Here is a 22,580-nt window from a genome sequence, read left to right on the forward strand (position 1 = left end):
TGGAATTGACTGCCTTCAATTTGAATTGACCCCAGCCCTGACACACTCACGCAGCGCTTTGTCCCGCTGGAGAGCGCAGCCATATACCACAGGCTGTGAATTAGCGCATAGAGCTCATTATGTAGGCTCCTTTTCTCAGGCCACAGAGCATGCTCCCTTCTAGTTTGATCCTTGTTTCATGCCTGTCCTATTGAGATGACTCTGTCTAGATTCTTACAGTTCTGCTCTCCCAGTACATCCCAATGAAGACATGGGAGAGTGAATGGTTCCTGGGGGAAGGGGCTATGGAGATGAATTCAGAGGTTCCTCCACCAGACAGCTGTAAGACAGGAGCAACTCTACAGTTATAATGACCGGGTGAGTTTAGCACAGTATGCACATGTTTACTAGTGGGCTGGATGTTTGTATTCACAGAAACACGTCAATAAATCAGGGAATATGTCAAATGTCACTGTCATACAGTGCAGGGTGCTCAGCTCCCTTTTATTGGGCTCGGAAATACCAACTGCTTAATAAATTAATCAACAAATCATTACATTAAATGCATGTCAGTGCACAATCCATGAATTAATTAATTGCATCTCTGATAAATGTTTAATTAAATCATATTTCATATCATAAATCATATATACAGGGACACAGGTGCTTGTATATTCATCACTTAAATCATCTCCTGTCCTCACCACACTGTTGGTTTGTATGTATTTATTCATGGGAAATGCATCAAGAAATCAGTAAGTATGAAAAATGACATGTGCAACTGGGACATTGCGTTTTGATTTCTTACATATCAAAATGTCTGAGAATGTCTCTATATCGTTCTCTCTCTCTCTGGGTTGAAGATGTCTCTGACTTGAAAACACATCTGTCAATAAATTAGATGTTCACATTCATAATGATTCAGTTTTATATATTACATTTCAGATAAATAAATCATAATAAAGACACATGGGAATGTATTAGTATCATTTGTTTTTACAACGACCAGACATGGAATCATAAATTGTTATACGTTGGTTTAGGCACTTCTGGGAGAAATAGTAGTAGGCTGCAGGCACTTGAAGAACAATATGCTTTTGGTCCAATAAAGAATGAGGTCACACCCGAACTCAAGGTTTTTTGGCATTGGGGGACAGATAGGGGTTAGGATTATCTATAGGTAGGACTGTCCTTGGTCAGGTAGGAGCTGTGGTGAAGGCTGGTCTTGACCCGTTTCTCTCGTTGCCGACGGTTACAGAACCAGACCCGGACCACCTCCTTCTCCAGGTGTAGCCCCTCGGCCATACGGACGATCTCCTGAGATGAGGGCTTGATCTTCTCCCCGAAACTACGCTCCAATGCCTCCTTAGCCCCCAGACTACAGGAGGAGAGGGATGCAGTGTTTAAAGAGGGAGGTGGTGTTTGATCAAACAGCTTTCAAGCATCTCTGTAATTGTAATGTGTAGTTAGTTACCTGATGGAAAAATATGTTGTAGGTATCTGATGCAGAAGAGAAAATTGCGAGGGTAGTTACCTGATAGTGGTTCTTCGTTTCCTCTTACGCTCATTCATGCCCATTTTCTCATTAAACAGAGCTGTGGAAAGAACAACATTAAGGTCACATCCTTAGTCATTCATTACTTTAAGGTCATGGCTGTCCCTCTCTCCCAGGGTAAGATCATGGTTTTCCACTCACCCCCGGCCTGCTCTGCTTCGTCCAGCCACTTGGCCAGGATGGCCTTTAGCGTGCAGGCGTTCTTGAAGCTCAGCTGCAGGTTCTCAAAGCGACAGATGGTTGTCTGGCTGAACTCTGAGCCATGCACCGCAGCCAGAGCCTCTCCAACGTTAGTTTGGGTGTACCCTTTGAAACAGACACACACACACAGTCAGCCATTACATTGTGGGTGTGCGTGTGTAACTGTTTTAAACAGTTCAGGACAGAAAGACAGTAGCTATCTAACTCACCCAGTTTGATCCTGCGGAGTTTGAAGTCGTTGGCAAACTTCTCCAGCTCTCGTATCTGAGGTGAGTCCATGTCGGGGGGGTCATCTGGTGGCCGGCTCCTAAGGCGGAGGTCCTTAGTGCCCCCCAGGGGCGGCTCCTCAGACAGCACGGCAGGGGGCAGTGGGGGGAAACTGTGGCTCAGAGAGCACGACCCCCCACCCAGACCATGCTCTGGAAACTTATACAGACAAGGGGCCAATGAACCTAAATAGATGGAGAAACATCAACTGTGATACCAGCTACAGCCACTAGAGGGAAGTGTAGCTGTGTAAAGGGTGTTGTGTGTGTGTGTGTGTGTGTGTGTGTGTGTGTGTGTACCTTGCAGTGTGTTTGCTCCGTTGACCATGTTGGGGTGCGGGACGCTGCAGGTCTGGAGGATTCTGGTCTGAGATATACTGGCAGACAGCATCTCCTGAGCTAGGGAGGAAACCTTTATCATCAGCAGCATCCCCATCACCATCATCATCATCCCCACCACCACCACCATCATCATCATCATCACCACCATCATCACTGACCTGCCATCATGCCGTAAGTGGTCTGTTGGTTGCTATAGTGACAGGGTGTGACGGGGTAGTGCAGGCCGGGGGGACCGTTGCTGAGAGCGTTGCCAAGGGTGGAGGTGGAGAGGTGCATGTGGGAACGCTTGGAGGACTGGAGGAGAGACAGACCTGACGGGACTGGAGAGAGGTTGAGGGAACGAGGGAGAGAGACCTTAGATCAGTTTAGACATGGCTTTTTGCTGTACTTGTGTAATTGTCAATGGGTGCACCTGCTTGTGGAAGAAACTGTATTGAGTGATAGCAATAGAATGGTGGTTGATTTACATTCTTTGTTGTAGAAGCTGTAGTGTTGAATTAGCAATAGTGTGGGTTCCTTTCCAATGACAATGGACAGAACATTGGATCTCAGTTAGCAGGTGTGGTCTTCTGGTGAAGTCATTTCTCATGGTGAATGTGGACTGTTAATTTAGCTCTCAAACTGGACAGGCTAATAACACTCCTACTGTCCTCCATACTACAGTAATAATTCTCTACAGACAGACACAGCAGGGAGAAACTGTGAATCTTATAAGAAACTGTGCAGACAATGTTCAGATGCAGTCCAAAATCTTCCTCTTCAGCTGTAAAGTAAGATGTGTGTTTGTGTGCGTGTAATAATAATTTGGTGGGTGCTATTTCATGTGTTTTTTCCATTTCCCAACTCTCCCTGAGACCCCCTTCGGAGAGTCAAGTCACGGCCAGTGTCTGCCAATGCGACCCTGGAGCAGTTCGGGTTAAGTGCCTTGCTCAAGGGCACATCGACCAATTTTTCACCTTGTCGGCTCAGGGATTCAAACTAGAAACCTGTCGGTTACTGGCCCAACGCTCTAAACGCTAGGCTACCTGCTACCTGTGCGTGTGTGTGCAATCGCGTGCCAGTGTGGGGGTGTTAGTTAATAAATCCAGTCTGCAGCCTGGATAGCAGTGGGGGTCACACAAACACCCCACCTACGCTCTACACACACACACACACACACACACACACACACACACACACACACACACACACACACACACACACAACTCTATCCATCTCTGTGGAATCTCTCCAAGGCCAAGAGCTGAAGATGTTCTATCTACAAACATCTAAGAGAGATCTTCAGGGTTCAGCTATAACAGCTCTGCTAATATCCACCCACACACACACAGCAAAAAGACAGCCTTCAATGCAGTTACACCACAGAGAGCAGGGCCCAGCACAACTGTTAGAAGACTGGAAATGGTTCAGAGGGATAGAAAGAATGTGTTATCAGAGGTCAGGGATCAGAGGTTAGGGGTTGGGGTGAGACGTTACCTGCAGACACCATGTTGTGTGTGTGTGTGGAGGCGGAGGAGGGCAGGCAGTCGGCAGCGGAGGCGTGGTGCATGAGGAGGGGCAGGGAGTCTCCTGCTAGGGTGGTGAAGGAGTCCGCGCTGAACGCCTGGCACGACATCACAATGATCTCACGACCTCCTTCTCACCTGGACAGGATCAGGAAGATTGACCTTCTCTGCACTTAGCTGTTCTCAGGTAGACACACAGGTGCTGACTTCTTGTCGTTTCTTCCCTGGACAGGTAAAAGCTGCTGTGCTTGGCTGGTCTCCTCTCCTTCTGCTTCCCATGTGTCTGTCACCTGGCCAGTATCTACTCTGTGTTCCTCCCTGGCCTCCCTGTGAGCCCACCTGAGTGACGCCCGCCTGTCTACTGCAGGTATTTATACCCCACCCTTCTCTGCCCCCCCACCACCGCCACCTCATCCATGTTAATACCCCCACCCAACCCCCCATAGCTGTGGTTGTATCTGACCCTCTGCCTCCAGCCCTCTAGCCAGTGCCGGGAAAAGCCTGGATTAGTAGCAGAGAGAATTGGGTAACTTAATCTTCTCTCTAGGTGGGTCTCTTTGGGTCCCCCCCCCTCTCTCAATCCATTTTTTTCTCTCTCTCTGGGTGTCTGTCTCTATTTCCATGCTATTTTTATGATATGGATGGATATTCTGAGCACCAGACTCTATAGGGAACAGATATTCCCATCTTTCAATTTCAAACTCTATGTTTATGAGAAGAAACTGTGCTAGGGTAACATGTGTAAAGACAGAATAGTCATGAGTGCTGCTGGAAAAAGAAGGCACACTACATACATCAATAGTATCGAACATTCACATCTATAGGTTTAAACTTCATTTATACTTTCTTTATGAGCTTTCTAGCAATGTCCCTCCCTGCAGAACTGAATACTAGACTAAGAAAACTTCTAGCAATACATTTTAATTAATTTAAGCTTTTTTTATGTGATTGACCTGGTTTGTAGTGAAAGAAGCAGAGTGTGTGTTTGTAAGTGTTTGTGTGTGTGTTTGTACTCTAACCATCTGTCTGGCAGGATTAGGAGGGGAATTGGAGAGGATGTGCCTGGCATTGTTTTGGCATTGTGTCTATATTGTGTTAGTATTGTATCAATTAGGTTGGTATTGTGTAAATATTGAACAAATTGGTTGGTATTGAGTGTGTATTGTGTTGGTATTGAGTGTGTATTGTGTTAGTATTGTATCAAGCAGGTTGGTATTTGGTGTGTATTGTGTTAGTATTGTATCAAATAGGTTGGTATTGGGTGTGTATTGTGTTAGTATTGTATCAAATAGGTTGGTATTGGGTGTGTATTGTGTTAGTATTGTATCAAATAGTTTGGTATTGGGTGTGTATTGTGTGGGCTCTATGTGTGTTAACTGTGTTCGCATGAAAGACAACAGAAATCATCTCTGATTAGTAGTTCATCTGGAGACGCGTGCTGGCGTGAGTTTCTCTCTGGCCCTGAGTCACTCTGCTGGAGAAAGACTTCAGTCCAGCTGTTGTTTTTGTGGTGATTATAGTGAGAGTTAAACCAGTGAAGTCACACTGTTGTTTAAGAGACAATAAGCTGTAGTTGTAGGTGGGCAGCAGGTGAGCTGATGTCACCAACTAGCCAGAAGTCAAAGCATCATGTGGGCACGCTCCAACCTGCCTCACAACACCACAAGGAGTAAAAAGCCATACTGATGTACCCTACTAGATCAAATTGATTTGTAAAGCTTAGAAAACAAGCAGTGAACACACTACAATGCCATTTTAAACCGTCAGAATTGATAAATCATGGTTTATCCCTATGCCTTTGGCAAGGTGCTTAGTTGCGGTTCAAATGTGTGTGTCTGTCCTCAGCAAGGTGCTTAGCTGTCTAACCATTTCCAGAGTAGCAGGCCCTTTAACCAAAGTGAATAGTCTCTGTAATATCCCCTACTGTAAAGATTCATGTCTGGACGGAACGAGCTGGATTCTTGGAGCAGAGAGAGAGAATACTGGTACACAGGAGAGAGGAGAAGCAGGGTAGAGAGAGGGGTTAGGGAGGGTAGAGAGAGGGGTTAGGGGGGGTAAGAGAGGGGTTAGGGTGGGTAAAAAGTGGGGTTAGGGAGGGTAGAGAGAGGGGTTAGGGAGGGTAAGAGAGGGGTTAGGGAGGGTAAAAAGTGGGGTTAGGGAGGGTAGAGAGAGGGGCTAGGGAGGGTAGAGAGAGGGGCTAGGGAGGGTAGAGAGAGGGGCTAGGGAGGGTAGAGAGAGGGGCTAGGGAGGGTAGAGAGAGGGGCTAGGGAGGGTAGAGAGAGGGGCTAGGGAGGGTAGAGAGAGGGGCTAGGGAGGGTAGAGAGAGGGGCTAGGGAGGGTAGAGAGAGGGGTTAGGGAGGGTAGAGAGAGGGGTTAGGGAGGTTAAAGAGAAGGGTTAGGGAACGTAAAGAGAATGGTTAAGGAGGGTAAAGAGAAGGGTTAGGGAGGGTAAAGAGAGGGGTTAGGGAGGGTAAAGAGAGGGTAAAGAGAGTGGTTAGTGAGGGTAAAGAGAGTGGTTAGTGCGGGTAAAGAGACGGGTTAGGGAGGGTAAAGAGGGGTTAGGGAGGGTAAAGAGGGGTTAGGGAGGGTAAAGAGGGGTTAGGGAGGGTAAAGAGAGGGGTTAGGGAGGGTAAAGAGAGGGGTTAGGAAGGGTAAAAAGTGGGGTTAGGGAGGGTAAAGAGAGGGGTTAGGGAATGTAAGGATATGGGCTAGAAAGGGTAAAGAGGGGTTAGGGAGGGTAGAGAGAGGGTTAGGGAGGGTAAAGAGAGGGGTTAGGCAGGGTAAAGAGAGGTGTTAGGCAGGGTAGAGAGAGGTGTTAGGCAGGGTAGAGAGAGGTGTTAGGCAGGGTAAAGAGTGGGGTCAGGGAGGGTAGAGAGAGGGGTTAGGGAGGGTAGAGAGAGGGATTAGGGAGGGTAATGGGTGGAGTCAGGGAGGGTAGAGAGAGTGGTTAGGGTGGGTAGAGAGAGGGGTTAGGGAGGGTAAAGAGAGGTGTTAGTCTGGGTAAAGAGAGGGGTTAGGGAGGATAGAGAGAGGGGTTAGGGAGGGTAGAGAGGGGTTAGGAGGGTGAAGAGTGGGGTTAGGGAGGGTAGAGAGAGGGGTTAGGAGGGTAAAGAGGGGTTAGGGAGGGTAGAGAGGGGTTAGGAGGGTGAAGAGTGGGGTTAGGGAGGGTAGAGAGAGGGGTTAGGAGGGTAAAGAGAGGGGTTAGGGAGGGTAGAGAGGGGTTAGGAGGGTGAAGAGTGGGGTCAGGGAGGGTAGAGAAAGGGGTTAGGGAGTGTAAAGAGAGGGGTTAGGAGGGTAAAGAGAGGGGTTATAGAGAGAGGGGTTAGGCAGGGTAGAGAGAGGGGTTATGGAGGGTAAAGAGAGGGGTTATGGAGGGTAAAGAGAGGGGTTAGGCAGGGTAGAGAGAGGGGTTATGGAGGGTAAAGAGAGGGGTTATGGAGGGTAAAGAGAGGGGTTAGGCAAGGGTAAAGAGAGGGGTTAGGCAGGGAGGAGAGAGGGGTTAGGCAGGGTAAGTAGAGGGGTTAGGGAGGGTAGAGAGAGGGGTTAGGGAGGGGAGAGAGAGAGAGGGGTTAGGGAGCTGTGAAGAGGAACCTTTCCCATGGTGGAGGAACAAAGACCCTCAACCTAATTAGTGATTGGACCATGAGCCGGCAGGGACCTGTCCCCAGCACCTGCCCTGTTCCGACCCCTCACTGAGACACACACACACAGCCTGATCTACCAGAGCAGTGGGAACAGGACACATCCACGTCTTCTCACAGGTATCACATCATATACACACATGCACCCGTACAGTACTGAGGCCAGGTGATCTGTGGGTAGGTGTGTGTGTGTGTGGTTGTTTGTGTGTGGTTAAGGATGTTGGTAGCTTTTATACCATTTACAATGAAGTAACATAAAATATTTTCCTGTGACGTTATAATGTCATCTCATACAGTACAGTTATATAACAGTGGAAAGCAGATGAAGCGTACGTAGTTTACATAAAAGTTATACTTTCTTTACGCAAGCAGAACTGAACTGGGACATTAATGTCACCTGAAACTGAAGTGGTTTTCCCTACGAGGCCAAACAGCAGAGTCATGTTTAACTCCTGTTTCCATTATGCAAACCTGAACTATAGCAGAGCGCCTCGCCAACTGATGAATATAGAGAGCTACCCTATGCTTCCATCGTGCAGCATCTGCCCTGAGCGCTCATTGCCTCTGAGCTCTACTGCATAAACACGTAGCACCAGTGCACGAGGCTAATTTCATCAACATATTCAACAAGCTAAAGGTTAGCCTGGATATACAACTCTGCTCCATTCATCTGCTCTCATTTAGTAAATGTCACAGCCAAATGTTTTCCGGCCAAACGAGATTGCATGTTTTTGTTGGTTTGTTTGTCCCCAACTGCACAGATTACAGGAAGTGCATTGGTGGTGATTCCTTGGTCAGTTTACATGGCATTTTACTGGTGTCATATCTGTTGGATTTGTCCTTCTGTCACTATGGTAAGACTTGGACAATAAGAGGAAAAAGGTTAAAATATAGTAGAGTGAAGGTGAGCCACATAAAGAAAGTAACGTTTCTGGATAATTATCAATATGAAAATGTAATCTTAGCCTCTTTTTTTTGTATGTGCATCCTGCTACAGTTAGCGCATACTGTAGTTAAACAAACAAGAAGATCAATGCTCTATTGGTTACTGAGAACAGGAAATTCTCTATTACCACAGAAACCTTGTGAGCAAGGAGACGAATCAGTCATAGCCTGCTTTTAAAGAAAATTTCCCCTGGAGAAATGTAGAAAGTTATCAGAATATGACCTACCAGTCCATCAGGGCATATCTCTCTGGTCAATCTGGTTTATTTTATCTCTCTTTTTCTTTTTCTCTTTCCTTTGTAGCTACAGTTCCAGACCTCCCAGACACTGCACCTCAGTCTGAACACTCTCTCTGCTCCCTCTGAAATACGCTCTGGTAGTATATATATATATCTGACTGGTAATATATATTTATCGGACTGGTAAATATATTTATCGGACTCAATGCTGAATGTTTAAAGATACATGTATTTTACTATCAATATACACCAAGAACACACCCGAGTCCCCCCTCTCTCCCTCCATAGTCATAGCTGTCTGGGTACTATACTTTACTGATAGGCTTTCTCTCTGTCGTCTACATACACAGATACAGCTAACAATGATATCATGATAATGCAAAGAGTGCAGTGTAGGGTCATATATTTATATACTTTAAAATAAACATGCACAGGAAACTATTTAATCGTTTCAGACTGATTGCTTTCAGCTACCTTTATACCGTCAAAAGAAAATGAAATAACCTCAATCTTTATTTTCACTGAACAATTATGGAGAACTGAAGCAGTGCCTTTCATTTATAGTCATGGCTATGAGAGTGTGCGCAGAGAAGGCTAGAGAGGCTAGAGAGGCTAGAGAGAGAAAGAAGGCTAGAGAGAAAGAAGGCTAGAGAGAGAGAGAGCTAGAGAAGGCTAGAGAGAGAGAGAGAGAGAGAGCCTAGAGAGAAGGCTAGAGAGAGAGAGGGAGCCAGAGAAGACTGGAGAGAGAGAGAGAGAAGGCTAGAGAGAGAGAGAGAGAGAGAAGGCTAGAGAGAGAGAGAGAGAGAGAGAAGGCTAGAGAGAGAGAGAAGGCTAGAGAGAGAGAGAAGGACAGAGAGAGACAGAGAGAGGGCTAGAGAGAGAGAGAGGGCTAGAGAGAGAGAGAGAGGGCTAGAGAGAGAGAGAGAGAGAGAAGGCGTGCGAGAGAGAAGGCGAGCGAGAGAGAGAAGGCGAGCGAGAGAGAGAAGGCGAGCGAGAGAGAGAGAAGGCGAGCGAGAGAGAGAGAAGGCGAGCGAGAGAGAGAAGGCGAGCGAGAGAGAGAAGGCGAGCGAGAGAGAGAGAAGGCGAGCGAGAGAGAGAGAAGGCGAGCGAGAGAGAGAGAAGGCGAGCGAGAGAGAGAGAAGGCGAGCGAGAGAGAGAGAAGGCGAGCGAGAGAGAGAGAAGGCGAGCGAGAGAGAGAGAAGGCGAGCGAGAGAGAGAGAGAAGGCGAGCGAGAGAGAGAGAGAGAGAGAAGGCGAGCGAGAGAGAGAGAAGGCGAGCGAGAGAGAGAGAAGGCGAGCGAGAGAGCGAGAGAGAGAGAAGGCGAGCGAGAGAGAGAGAGAGAGAGAAGGCGAGAGAGAGAGAGAGAGAGAAGGCGAGCGAGAGAGAGAGAGAGAGAGAAGGCGAGCGAGAGAGAGAGAGAGAGAAGGCGAGCGAGAGAGAGAGAGAGAGAGAAGGCGAGCGAGAGAGAGAGAGAGAGAGAAGGCGAGCGAGAGAGAGAGAGAGAGAGAAGGCGAGCGAGAGAGAGAGAGAGAGAGAAGGCGAGCGAGAGAGAGAGAGAGAGAGAAGGCGAGCGAGAGAGAGAGAGAGAGAGAAGGCGAGCGAGAGAGAGAGAAGGCGAGCGAGAGAGCGAGAGAGAGAGAAGGCGAGCGAGAGAGAGAGAGAGAGAGAAGGCGAGCGAGAGAGAGAGAGAGAAGGCGAGCGAGAGAGAGAGAGAGAGAAGGCGAGCGAGAGAGAGAGAGAGAGAGAGAGAAGGCGAGCGAGAGAGAGAGAGAGAGAGAAGGCGAGCGAGAGAGAGAGAGAGAGAAGGCGAGCGAGAGAGAGAGAGAGAGAGAAGGCGAGCGAGAGAGAGAGAGAGAGAGAGAAGGCGAGCGAGAGAGAGAGAGAGAGAAGGCGAGCGAGAGAGAGAGAGAGAGAGAAGGCGAGCGAGAGAGAGAGAGAGAAGGCGAGCGAGAGAGAGAGAGAGAGAAGGCGAGCGAGAGAGAGAGAGAGAGAGAAGGCGAGCGAGAGAGAGAGAGAGAGAAGGCGAGCGAGAGAGAGAGAGAGAAGGCGAGCGAGAGAGAGAGAGAGGCGAGCGAGAGAGAGAGAGAAGGCGAGCGAGAGAGAGAGAGAAGGCGAGCGAGAGAGAGAGAGAAGGCGAGCGAGAGAGAGAGAGAAGGCGAGCGAGAGAGAGAGAGAAGGCGAGCGAGAGAGAGAGAGAGAGAAGGCGAGCGAGAGAGAGAGAGAGAGAAGGCGAGCGAGAGAGAGAGAGAGAAGGCGAGCGAGAGAGAGAGAGAGAAGGCGAGCGAGAGAGAGAGAGAGAAGGCGAGCGAGAGAGAGAGAGAGAAGGCGAGCGAGAGAGAGAGAGAGAAGGCGAGCGAGAGAGAGAGAGAGAGAGAAGGCGAGCGAGAGAGAGAGAGAGAGAGAGAAGGCGAGCGAGAGAGAGAGAGAGAGAGAGAGGCGAGAGAGAGAGAGAGAGAGAAGGCGAGCGAGAGAGAGAGAGAGAAGGCGAGCGAGAGAGAGAGAGAAGGCGAGCGAGAGAGAGAGAGAGGCGAGCGAGAGAGAGAGAAGGCGAGCGAGAGAGAGAGAAGGCGAGCGAGAGAGAGAGAGAAGGCGAGCGAGAGAGAGAGAGAGGGCGAGCGAGAGAGAAGGCGAGCGAGAGAGAGAGAAGGCGAGCGAGAGAGAGAGAAGGCGAGCGAGAGAGAGAGAAGGCGAGCGAGAGAGAGAGAGAAGGCGAGCGAGAGAGAGAGAGAGAGAAGGCGAGCGAGAGAGAGAGAGAGAGAAGGCGAGCGAGAGAGAGAGAGAGAGAGAAGGCGAGCGAGAGAGAGAGAGAGAGAAGGCGAGCGAGAGAGAGAGAGAAGGCGAGAGAGAGAGAGAGAAGGCGAGCGAGAGAGAGAGAGAGAGAAGGCGAGCGAGAGAGAGAGAGAGAGAAGGCGAGCGAGAGAGAGAGAGAAGGCGAGCGAGAGAGAGAGAGAAGGCGAGCGAGAGAGAGAGAGAGAAGGCGAGCGAGAGAGAGAGAGAGAGAAGGCGAGCGAGAGAGAGAGAAGGCGAGCGAGAGAGAGAGAAGGCGAGCGAGAGAGAGAGAGAAGGCGAGCGAGAGAGAGAGAGAAGGCGAGCGAGAGAGAGAGAGAGAGAGAGAAGGCGAGCGAGAGAGAGAGAGAGAGAGAGGGCGAGCGAGAGAGAGAGAGAGAGAGAGAGAGAGAGAGAGAGAGAGAGAGAGAGAGAGAGAGAGAGAGAGAAGGCGAGCGAGAGAGAGAGAGAGAGAAGGCGAGCGAGAGAGAGAGAAGGCGAGCGAGAGAGAGAGAGAAGGCGAGCGAGAGAGAGAGATAGAGAGAAGGCGAGCGAGGAGAGAGAGAGAGAGAGAAGGCGAGCGAGAGAGAGAGAGAGAGAGAGGGCGAGCGAGAGAGAGAGAGAGAGAGAAGTCGAGGCGAGAGAGAGAGAGAGAGAGAAGGCGAGCGAGAGAGAGAGAGAGAGAGAAGGCGAGCGAGAGAGAGAGAGAGAGAGAGAGAAGGCGAGCGAGAGAGAGAGAGAGAGAGAAGGCGAGCGAGAGAGAGAGAGAGAGAGAAGGCGAGCGAGAGAGAGAGAGAGAGAGAAGGCGAGCGAGAGAGAGAGAGAGAGAGAGAGAAGGCGAGCGAGAGAGAGAGAGAAGGCGAGCGAGAGAGAGAGAAGGCGAGCGAGAGAGAGAGAGAGAATGCGAGCGAGAGAGAGGGAAGAGGAGCGAGAGAGAGAGGGAAGGCGAGCGAGAGAGAGAGAGAAGGCGAGCGAGAGAGAGGGAAGGCGAGCGAGAGAGAGAGAGAAGGCGAGCGAGAGAGAGAGAGAAGGCGAGCGAGAGAGAGAGAGAGAGAGAAGGCGAGCGAGAGAGAGAGAGAGAGAGAAGGCGAGAGAGAGAGAGAGAGAGAAGGCGAGCGAGAGAGAGAGAGAGAGAGAGAGAGAAGGCGAGCGAGAGAGAGAGAGAGAAGGCGAGCGAGAGAGAGAGAGAGAGAGAGAGAAGGCGAGCGAGAGAGAGAGAGAAGGCGAGCGAGAGAGAGAGAGAAGGCGAGCGAGAGAGAGAGAGAGAGAGAGAGAAGGCGAGCGAGAGAGAGAGAGAGAGAGAAGGCGAGCGAGAGAGAGAGAAGGCGAGCGAGAGAGCGAGAGAGAGAGAAGGCGAGCGAGAGAGAGAGAGAGAGAGAAGGCGAGCGAGAGAGAGAGAGAGAGAGAAGGCGAGCGAGAGAGAGAGAGAGAGAGAAGGCGAGCGAGAGAGAGAGAGAGAGAGAAGGCGAGCGGAGAGAGAGAGAGAGAGAGCGAAGCGAGAGAGAGAGAGAGAGAAGGCGAGCGAGAGAGAGAGAGAGAGAGAGAAGGCGAGCGAGAGAGAGAGAGAGAGAGAGAAGGCGAGCGAGAGAGAGAGAGAGAGAGAAGGCGAGAGAGAGAGAGAGAGAGAGAAGGCGAGCGAGAGAGAGAGAGAGAGAGAAGGCGAGCGAGAGAGAGAGAGAGAGAAGGCGAGCCAGAGAGAGAGAGAGAGAGGAAGGCGAGCCGAGAGAGAGAGAGAGAGAGAAGGCGAGCGAGAGAGAGAGAGAGAGAGAGAAGGCGAGGAGAGAGAGAGAGAGCGAGGAGAGAGAGAGGCGAGCGAGAGAGAGAGAGAAGGCGAGCGAGAGAGAGAGAGAAGGCGAGCGAGAGAGAGAGAGAAGGCGAGCGAGAGAGAGAGAGAAGGCGAGCGAGAGAGAGAGAGAAGGCGAGCGAGAGAGAGAGAGAGAAGGCGAGCGAGAGAGAGAGAGAGAGAGATGGCGAGCGAGAGAGAGAGAGAGAGAGAAGGCGAGCGAGAGAGAGAGAGAGAGAGAGGGAGAAAGGCGGAGAGAAGAGAGAGAGAGAGAGCGAGCGAGAGAGAGAGAGAGAGAGAGGCGAGCGAGAGAGAGAGGAGAGAGAGAAGGCGAGCGAGAGAGAGAGAGAGAGAGAAGGCGAGCGAGAGAGAGAGAGAGAGAGAAGGCGAGCAGAGAGAGAGAGAGAGAGAGGCGAGAGAGAGAGAGGAAGGCGAGCGAGAGAGAGAGAGAAGGCGAGCGAGAGAGAGAGAGAGGAGCGAGAGAGAGAGAGAGCGGAGAGAGAGAGATGGAGAGCGAGGGAGAGAGAGAGAGAGAGAAGGCGAGCGAGAGAGAGAGAGAGAGAGAAGGCGAGCGAGAGAGAGAGAGAGAGAGAAGGCGAGCGAGAGAGAGAGAGAGAGAGAAGGGCGAGCGCAGAGAGGAGAGAGAGAGAGAAGGCGAGCGAGAGAGAGAGGAGAGAGAAGGCGAGCGAGAGAGAGAGAGAGAGAGAGAAGGCGAGCGAGAGAGAGAGAGAGAGAGAGAGAGGAGAGAGAGAAGAAGGTGAGAGAGAGAGAGAAGGCGAGAGAGAGAGAAGGCGAGAGAGAGAGAGAAGGCGAGCGAGAGAGAGAGAAGGCGAGCGAGAGAGAGAAGGCGAGCGAGAGAGAGAAGGCGAGCGAGAGAGAGAGAGAAGGCGAGCGAGAGAGAGAGAGAGAGAGAGAGAAGGCGAGCGAGAGAGAGAGAGAGAGAAGGCGAGCGAGAGAGAGAGAGAGAGAGAAGGCGAGCGAGAGAGAGAGAGAGAGAAGGCGAGTGAGAGAGAGAGAGAAGGCGAGCGAGAGAGAGAGAGAAGGCGAGCGAGAGAGAGAGAAGGCGAGAGAGAGAGAAGGCGAGCGAGAGAGAGAGAAGGCGAGCGAGAGAGAGAGAAGGCGAGCGAGAGAGAGAGAGAAGGCGAGCGAGAGAGAGAGAGAAGGCGAGAGAGAGAGAGAGAGAAGGCGAGCGAGAGAGAGAGAGAAGGCGAGCGAGAGAGAGAGAGAGGCGAGCGAGAGAGAGAGAGAGAGAAGAGAGCGAGCGAGAGAGAGAGAGAGAAGGCGAGCGCGAGAGAGAGAGAGAGAAGGCGAGCGAGAGAGAGAGAGAGAGAAGGCGAGCGAGAGAGGAGAGAGAGAGAGAGAAGGCGAGCGAGAGAGAGAGAGAGAGAGAGAAGGCGAGCGAGAGAGGAGAGAGAGAGAGAGAAGGCGAGCGAGAGAGAGAGAGAGAGAGAGAAGGCGAGCGAGAGAGAGAGAGAGAGAGAAGGCGAGCGAGAGAGAGAGAAGGCGAGCGAGAGAGAGAGAAGGCGAGCGAGAGAGAGAGAGAGAAGGCGAGCGAGCGAGAGAGAGAGAAGGCGAGAGAGAGAGAGAGAAGGCGAGCGAGAGAGAGAGAGAGAAGGCGAGCGAGAGAGAGAGAGATGAGAGAAGGCGAGCAGAGAGAGAGAGAGAAGGCGAGCGAGAGAGAGAGAGAAGGCGAGCGAGAGAGAGAGAGAGAAGAGGAGAGCGGAGAGAGAGAGAGAGAGAGAAGGCGAGCGAGAGAGAGAGAGAGAGGAGGCGAGCGAGAGAGAGAGAGAGAGAGAGAAGAGAGAGAGGAAGAGAAGGCGAGGAGAGAGAGAGAGAAGGGCGAGCGAGAGAGAGAGAGAGAGAGAGAGAGAAGGCGAGCGAGAGAGAGGAGAAGGCGAGCGAGAGAGAGAGAGAGAAGGCGAGCGAGAGAGAGAGAGAGAGAGAGAAGGCGAGAGAGAGAGAGAGAGAGAGAAGAGAGAGAGGGCGAGCGAGAGAGAAAGAGAGAGAGAAGGCGAGCGAGAGAGAAAGAGAGAGAGAAGGCGAGCGAGAGAGAGAGAGAGAGAGAGAAGGCGAGCGAAAGGGGAGAGAGAGAAGGCGAGCGAGAGAGAGAGAGAGAAGGCGACGCGAAGAGAGAGAGAGAAGGCGAGAGCGAAGAGAGAGAGAGAAGGCGAGCGAGAGAGAGAGAGAAGGCGAGCGAGAGAGAGAGAGAGAAGGCGAGCGAGAGAGAGAGAGGAGAGAGAATAGGCGAGCGAGAGAGAGAGAGAGAGAGAGAAGGCGAGAGCGAGAGAGAGAGAGAGAGAGGAAGGCGAGCGAGAGAGAGAGAGAGAGAGAAGGCGAGCGAGAGAGAGAGAGAGAGAGAAGGCGGAGCGAGAGAGAGAGAGAAGGCGAGCGAGAGAGAGAGAAGGCGAGCGAGAGCGAGAGAGAGAGAAGGCGAGCGAGAGAGAGAGAGAGAGAGAGAAGGCGAGCGAGAGAGAGAGAGAGAGAGAGAAGGCGAGTGAGAGAGAGAGAGAAGGCGAGCGGAGAGAGAGAGAAGGCGAGCGAAGAGAGGAGAGAGAGAGAAGGCGATGCGAGAGAGAGAGAGAAGCGAGCGAGAGAGAGAGAGAAGGCGAGCGAGAGAGAGAGAAGGCGAGAGGAGATAGAGCGAGAGAGAGAAGAAGGGCGAGCGAGAGAGAGAGAGAAGGCGAGCGAGAGAGAGAGAAGGCGAGCGAGAGAGAGAGAAGGCGAGCGAAGAGAGAGAGAAGGCGAGCGAGAGAGAGAGAGAAGGCGAGCAGCGAGAGAGAGAGAAGGCGAGCGAGAGAGAGAGAAGGCGAGAGAGAGAGAGAGAGGCGAGACGAGAGAGAGAGAGAGAGAGAGAGAGAAGGCGAGCGAGAGAGAGAGAGAGAAGGCGAAGCGAGAGAGAGAGAGAGAAGGCGAGCGAGAGAGAGAGAGAGAGAAGGCGAGCGAGGCGAGAGAGAGAGAGAAGGCGAGCGAGAGAGAGAGAGAGGAGAGAAGGCGAGCGAGAGAGAGAGAGAGAGAGAAGGCGAGCGAGAGAGAGAGAGAGAGAGAAAGCGAGCGAGAGAGAGAGAGAGAGAGAGAGAGAGAGAAGGCGAGCGAGAGAGAGAGAAGGCGAGCGAGAGAGAGAGAGAGAATGCGAGCGAGAGAGAGAGAGAGAGAGAGAAGGCGAGCGAGAGAGAGAGAAGGCGAGCGAGAGAGAAAGAGAGAGAGAAGGCGAGCGAGAGAGAGAGAGAGAGAGGCGAGCGAGAGAGAGAGAAGGCGAGCGAGAGAGAGAGAGAAGGCGAGCGAGAGAGAGAGAGAAGGAGAGAGAGAGAAGGCGAGCGAGAGAGAGAGAGAAGGCGAGCGAGAGAGAGAGAGAAGGCGAGCGAGAGAGAGAGAGAGAGAGAGAAGGCGAGCGAGAATTTGAATTTGAGAGAGAGAGGCGAGTCGAAGAGAGAGAGAGAAGAGAGAAGGCGAGCGAGATAGAGAGAGAGAGAGAGGCGAGCGAGAGAGGAGCAGAGAGAGGCGAGAGAAGAGAGAGAGAGAGAGAAGGCGAGGCGATGAGAGAGAGAGAGAGAGAAGGCGAGCGAGAGAGAGAGAGTAGGCGAGCGATAGAGAGAGAGAGAGAGGCGAGCGAGAGAGAGAGAGAGAGAGGAAGGCGAGCGAGAGAGAGAGAGAGAAGGAGAGCGAACGAGAGAGAGAGAGAGAGAGAAGGGAGCGATGAGAGAGAAGAGAGAAGGCGAGCGAGGAGAGAGAGGAGAAGGCGAGCGCGAGAGAGAGAGAGAGAGCTAAGGCGAGAGAGAGAGAGAGCGACGCAGAGAGAGAGAGAGAGAATGGCGATGCGAGCGAGAGAGGAGAGAAGAAGTGCGAGCGACGAGAAGAGAGGAGAGGAGGCATAGCTAGAGAAGAGAGAAGAGAAGGGCGAGCTCTAGAGAGAGAGAGAAGAGAGAGAAGGCGAGACGGAGAGACAGAGAGAGAGACGAAGGGGCGAGAGAGAGAGAGAGAGAGAAGGCGAAGCGAGAGAGAGAGAGAGAGAGAGAAGGCGAGCGAGAGAGAGAGAGAAGGCAGAGCGAGGAGAGAGAGAGAGAGAGAAGGCGAGCGAGAGAGAGAGAGAGAGAGAGCGAGCGAGAGAGAGAGAGAGAGAGAAGGCGAGCGAGAGAGAGAGAGAGAGAGAAGGCGAGCGAGAGAGAGAAGAGAGAGAAGAGAAGGCGAGCGAGAGAGAGAGAGAGAGAGAAGGCGAGCGAGAGAGAGAGAGAGGCGAGCGAGATAGAGAGAAGCGAGAGAGAGGAGAGAAGGCGAGCGAGAGAGAGAGAGAGGAGAGAGAGAGAGAGCGAGAAGAGAGAGAGAGAGGAGAAGGCGAGCGAGAGAGAGAGGAGAAGGCGAGCGAGAGAGAGAGAGAGAAGGCGAGCGGAGAGAGAGAGAAGGCGAGCGAGAGAGAGAGAGAGAGAAGGCGAGCGAAGAGAGAGAGAGAGAAGGCGAGCGAGAGAGAAGAGAGAGAGAAGGCGAGCGAGAGAGAGAGAGAGAGAGAAGGCGAGCGAGAGAGAGAGAGAGAAGGCGAGCGAGAGAGAGAGAGAGAAGGCGAGAGAGAGAGAGAGAGAGAGAGAGAGAGAAGGCGAGCGAGAGAGAGAGAGAGAGAGACGGAGGCAGGCGGAGAGAGAGAGAGAGAGAGAAGGCGAGCGAGAGAGAGAGAGAGAGAAGGCGAGGGAGAGAGAGAGAGAGAGAGAGAGAGAGAGAAGGCGAGCGAGAGAGAGAGAGAGAGAAGGCGAGCGAGAGAGAGAGAGAGAGAGAGAGAGAAGGCGAGCGAGAGAGAGAGAGAGAGAGAGAAGGTGAACGAGAGAGAGAGAAGGCGAGCGAGAGAGAGAGAGAGAAGGCGAGCGAGAGAGAGAGAATGCGAGCGAGAGAGAGAGAAGGCGAGAGAGAGAGAGAGGGAAGGCGAGCGAGAGAGAGAGAGAAGGCGAGCGAGAGAGAGAGAAAGGCGAGCGAGAGAGAGAGAGAGGAAGGCGAGCGAGAGAGAGAGAGAGAAGGCGAGCGAGAGAGAGATGAGAGAGAGAAGGCGAGAGAGAGAGAAGAGAGAAGGCGAGAGAGAGAGAGAGAGAGAAGGCGAGCGAGAGAGAGAGAGAGAGAGAGAAGGCGAGCGAGAGAGAGAGAGAAGGCGAGCGAGAGAGAGAGAGAGAGAGAGAAGGCGAGCGAGAGAGAGAGAGAAGGCGAGCGAGAGAGAGAGAGAAGGCGAGCGAGAGAGAGAGAGAAGGCGAGCGAGAGAGAGAGAGAGAGAGAGAGAAGGCGAGCGAGAGAGAGAGAGAGAGAGAAGGCGAGAGAGAGAGAGAGAAGGCGAGCGAGAGAGCGAGAGAGAGAAGGGAGCGAGAGAGAGAGAGAGAGAAGGCGAGCGAGAGAGAGAGAGAGAAGGCGAGCGAGAGGAGAGAGAGAGAAGGCGAGCGAGAGAGAGAGTTCTGGCCACACATTCCATTGCAACACAGGAAATAAAAGAAATTCAAATTCCATTGCTTTTCAGTGAGGAAAATTACAATTGGAATTGGAATTTCAGTTTATTTCCGGAATTGAATGAATTGACCCCAACCCTGTTCTTCACTCAGTAGCAGTGTCTTACCTGCTGCAGTTAGGTCTGGTGGAAGATAGATGACATGGGTAGCTGGTGTAGGTCTCCTCTTACGGATCTGTTATGTGGAAACAGGACATGGCGGGATAGGACAGGACGGGACAGTACAGGAAAGAGAGGTGTTCAAGTGTGGCGCTGAAGATAACTGGAGACAGACAACAAGCACCAGTAACCCAGTAGCATGTGATACAGACTTGCTGTGTGTGCATGTTTTACAAAGTGGTAGAGCAGAGTTTAGTGTCAATACAATCAATGACCTACAGTACCAGTCAAAAGTTTGTACACACCCTACTCATTCAAGGGTTTTTCTGTATTTTTACTATTTTCTACATTGTAGAATAATAGTGAAGACATCAAACTATGAAATAACACCTGGAATCATGTAGTAACCGAAAAAGTGTTAAATCAAAATATATTTTATATTTGAGATACTTCAAAGTAGCCACCCTTTGCCTTGATGACAACTTTGCACACTATTGGAATTCTCTCAACCAGCTTCACGAGGTAGTCACCTGGAATGCATTTCAATTAACAGGTATGCCTTGTTAAAAGTTATTTTGTGGAATTTCTTCTTAATGCGTTTGAGCCAATCAGTTGTGTTGTGACAAGGTAGGGGTGGTATACAGAAGATAGCCCTATTTGGTAAAATACCAAGTCCATATTATGGCAAGAACACCTCAAATAATTTTTCTTTATTTAACTAGGCAAGTCAGTTAAGAACAAATTCTTATTTACATTATTTACAGCAGCCTCTCAAACCCTAACCTGGACTACGCTGGGACAATTGCGCGCTGCCCTTTGGGACTCCCAATCACGGCCGGTTGTGATACAGCCTGGAATCGAACCAGGGTCTGTAGTGACGCCTCTAGCACTGAGATGCAGTGCCTTAGACCGCTGCGCCACTCAGGAGCCCAAAGAGAAACGACAGGCCATCATTACTTTAAAACATGAAGGTAAAAATTTCAAGAACTGAAAGTTTCTTAGTGCAGTCGCAAAAACCATCAAGCGCTATGATGAAACTGGCTCTCATGAGGACCGCCACAGGAAAGGAAGACCCAGAGTTACCTCTGCTGCAGAGGATAAGGCCATTAGAGTTACAAGCCTCAGAAATTGCAGCCCAAATAAACGCTTCACAAAGTTCAAATAACAGACACATCGCAACATCAACTGTTCAGAGGAGACTGCGTGAATCAGGCCTTCATGGTCGAATTGCTGCAAAGAAACCATTACTTAAGGACACCAATAAGAATAAGAGATTTGCTTGGGCCAAGAAACATGAGCAATGGACATTAGACCGGTGGAAATCTGTCCTTTGGTCTGATGAGTCCAAATGTGAGATTTTTGGTTCCAACCGCCGTGTCTTTGTGAGATGCAGAGTAGGTGAAGGGATGATCCCCGCATGTGTGGTTCCCACCGTGAAGCATGGAGGAGGTGTGATGGTGCTTTGCTGGTGACACTGTCAGTAATTTATTTTGAATTCAAGGTACACTTAACCAGCATGGCTACTGCAGCATTCTGCAGCAATACGCCATCCCATCTGGTTTGCGCTTAGTGGGACTATCATTTGTTTTTCAACAGAACAATGACCCAACACACCTCCAGGCTGTGTAAGGGCTATTTGACCAAGAAAGAGAGTAATGGGGTGCTGCATCAGATGACCTGGCCTCCACAATCACCCGACCTCAACCCAATTGAGATGGTTTGGGATGAGTTGGACTGCAGAGTGAAGGAAAAGCAGCCAACAAGTAAGTGCTCAGCATATGTGGGAACTCCTACAAGACTGTTGGATAAGGTTTCCAGGTGAAGCTGGTTGAGAGAATGCCAAGCGTGTGGAAAGCTGTCATCAAGGCAAAGGGTGGCTACTTTGAAGGTTCTAAAATATATTTTGATTTATTTAACACTTTTTTGCATACTATATGATTGAATATGTGTTATTTAATAGTTTTGATGTCTTCCCTATTATTCTACAATGTAGAAAATAGTAAAAAATAAAGAAAAACCCTTGAATGAGTGGGTGTGTCCAAACTGTTGACTGGTACTGTAGGTTCGGAGAGGGGTGGGTGTGTAGGTGGTGGTGGGGAGCGGGAGAGGTTGGCAAAAAATTGGGATGAAGCAATCTTTCTAAAATCACAATAGTGACATATAAGGATACAATCAAATAGTAAAAAAAAAAATCCCAATCAATATTCACTCAAAGCACTGAGAAGTTGTAATAACAGTTTGGCAACTAAGATTGTGACAAATAAATCCAGAAATTGGTGGGGGCAGGGGAAAATCCATGTCATAAAACATATTTTCCAACCAGGCATAATATGATCAAAGTAAAGCTTATTCTGCCAGTCAGTCTCAAGAGGAGCTAGCTCTTCACAGCCCCTACTCCTTCAACAAGCCCACCATCCCATTACCATCTCATTACCATGTCATAATGGTAAAAACATGTATTACCATATCGTATCGAAGCTGAATGTTCTTACTCACATGCTCCGATGCCTGAGGGTCCAGCTGACTCTGAAACACAGGCACAGAAAACTGGATCTTCTTAGGACGGTTGGACTCCATGCTGGACTCCATGTTTTGAGTGGAAAGAGAGAGTAGGAAAGAAAGTAAGAGAAAGAGACGAAGAGAGGGGACTGCGTTGGGAGCAGCTGCACACAGCAGCAGCCTCTCTTCTCTTCTGTTCCTTTCCCTTCCTTATGAGCCCTGGGATATCTTTACTGGACAGCCCAGCCTGCCTCCCCCTGCCCCGTCCGAGAGAGAGAGGGAGGGAGGGAGAAAAGGAGAGAGAGAGAGAGAGAAAAAGAGAGAGAGAGGGAGGGAGAAAAGGAGAGAGAGAGGGAGGGAGAAAAGGAGAGAGAGAGAGGGAGGGAGAAAAGGAGAGAGGGAGAAAAGGAGAGAGAGAGAGAGAGAGAGGGAGGGAGAAAAGGAGAGAGAGAGAGGGAGGGAGAAAAGGGAGAGAGAGAGGAAGGGAGAAAAGGAGAGAGAGAGAGGAGGGAGAAAATGAGAGAGAGCGAGAGAGGGAGGGAGAAAAGGAGAGGGAGGGAGAAAAGGAGAGGGAGGGAGAAAAGGAGAGAGAGAGGGAGGGAGGGAGAAAAAGAGAGAGAGAGGGAGGGAGAAAATGAGAGAGAGGGAGAAAATGAGAGAGAGAGGGAGAAAAGGAGAGAGAGAGGGAGAAAAGGAGAGAGAGAGGGAGGGAGAAAAGGAGAGAGGGAGGGAGAAAAGGAGAGAGAGAGGGAGGGAGAAAAGGAGAGAGAGAGGGAGGGAGAAAAGGAGAGAGAGATGCACTCCACAACCTCACATACTCCTCTAGTGTCCAGTTCACTACCTCAGCAGTCTCCCTTCCCCCAGCTGGGTTGAGTGCTCTCTCTCTGTATAATGACACCGCAGCTCAGAAGTGCAATATAAGCCCCCTGAGGAACAAGGCTGGTGCAATGTTAATTATTGATAACCCAAGTTCAGGAAGTCACTGGCCTCTTCACCCCCCTCTCTCTCCCCAGGGGAGGGGACTGAAAAATGCTAACATTCTGTGATGTATGCCCAAACCTGTCATGTTTCATAGTTTTATATTGAGCAAAACCCTTGAGTAACACAAGACAACACTCAATAGTCATGCCTGTACATTCAGACTGCTTAGTGTGGTCTGAACTCAGCAGTTCTCTCTTAGCTCAGCAAGACTCACAATCCAAGAGAATGTTATGTATTGTTTGCCTTGGATTCCAATATTCCTCTAGCCTGATTAATAAAAAAAAAAAAAAAAAAAAAAAAGAAAAAAAA

General features: G+C 50.6%; 1 protein-coding gene across 3 annotated transcripts; it reads right to left on the minus strand.

Moving 5' to 3' along the window:
- Window positions 1–690: 690 nt before the first annotated feature.
- pou1f1 (POU class 1 homeobox 1) lies at window positions 691–4,062 on the minus strand. Of its 3 annotated transcripts, XM_039014074.1 has the most exons (7): window positions 3,820–4,062; window positions 2,502–2,663; window positions 2,302–2,400; window positions 1,945–2,187; window positions 1,676–1,840; window positions 1,514–1,574; window positions 691–1,357 (listed from the first exon to the last, which is right to left on the minus strand). In XM_039014074.1, the coding sequence occupies exons 1-7, from the start codon at window positions 3,956–3,958 to the stop codon at window positions 1,150–1,152; spliced, it is 1,077 nt and encodes a 358-aa protein (XP_038870002.1). In that variant the 5' UTR covers window positions 3,959–4,062; the 3' UTR covers window positions 691–1,149. The 3 variants fall into 3 exon arrangements, with proteins under 3 accessions (XP_038870002.1, XP_038870004.1, XP_038870003.1); XM_039014076.1 differs by lacking the exon at window positions 2,302–2,400 and having other exon boundaries at window positions 1,150–1,357; window positions 2,502–2,581; window positions 3,828–3,958; XM_039014075.1 differs by lacking the exon at window positions 2,302–2,400 and having other exon boundaries at window positions 1,150–1,357; window positions 3,820–3,958.
- Between the last annotated feature and the right edge of the window lie 18,518 nt (window positions 4,063–22,580).

This window comes from Salvelinus namaycush, chromosome 19, assembly GCF_016432855.1.
Source record: "Salvelinus namaycush isolate Seneca chromosome 19, SaNama_1.0, whole genome shotgun sequence".
NCBI lineage: Eukaryota > Metazoa > Chordata > Actinopteri > Salmoniformes > Salmonidae > Salvelinus > Salvelinus namaycush.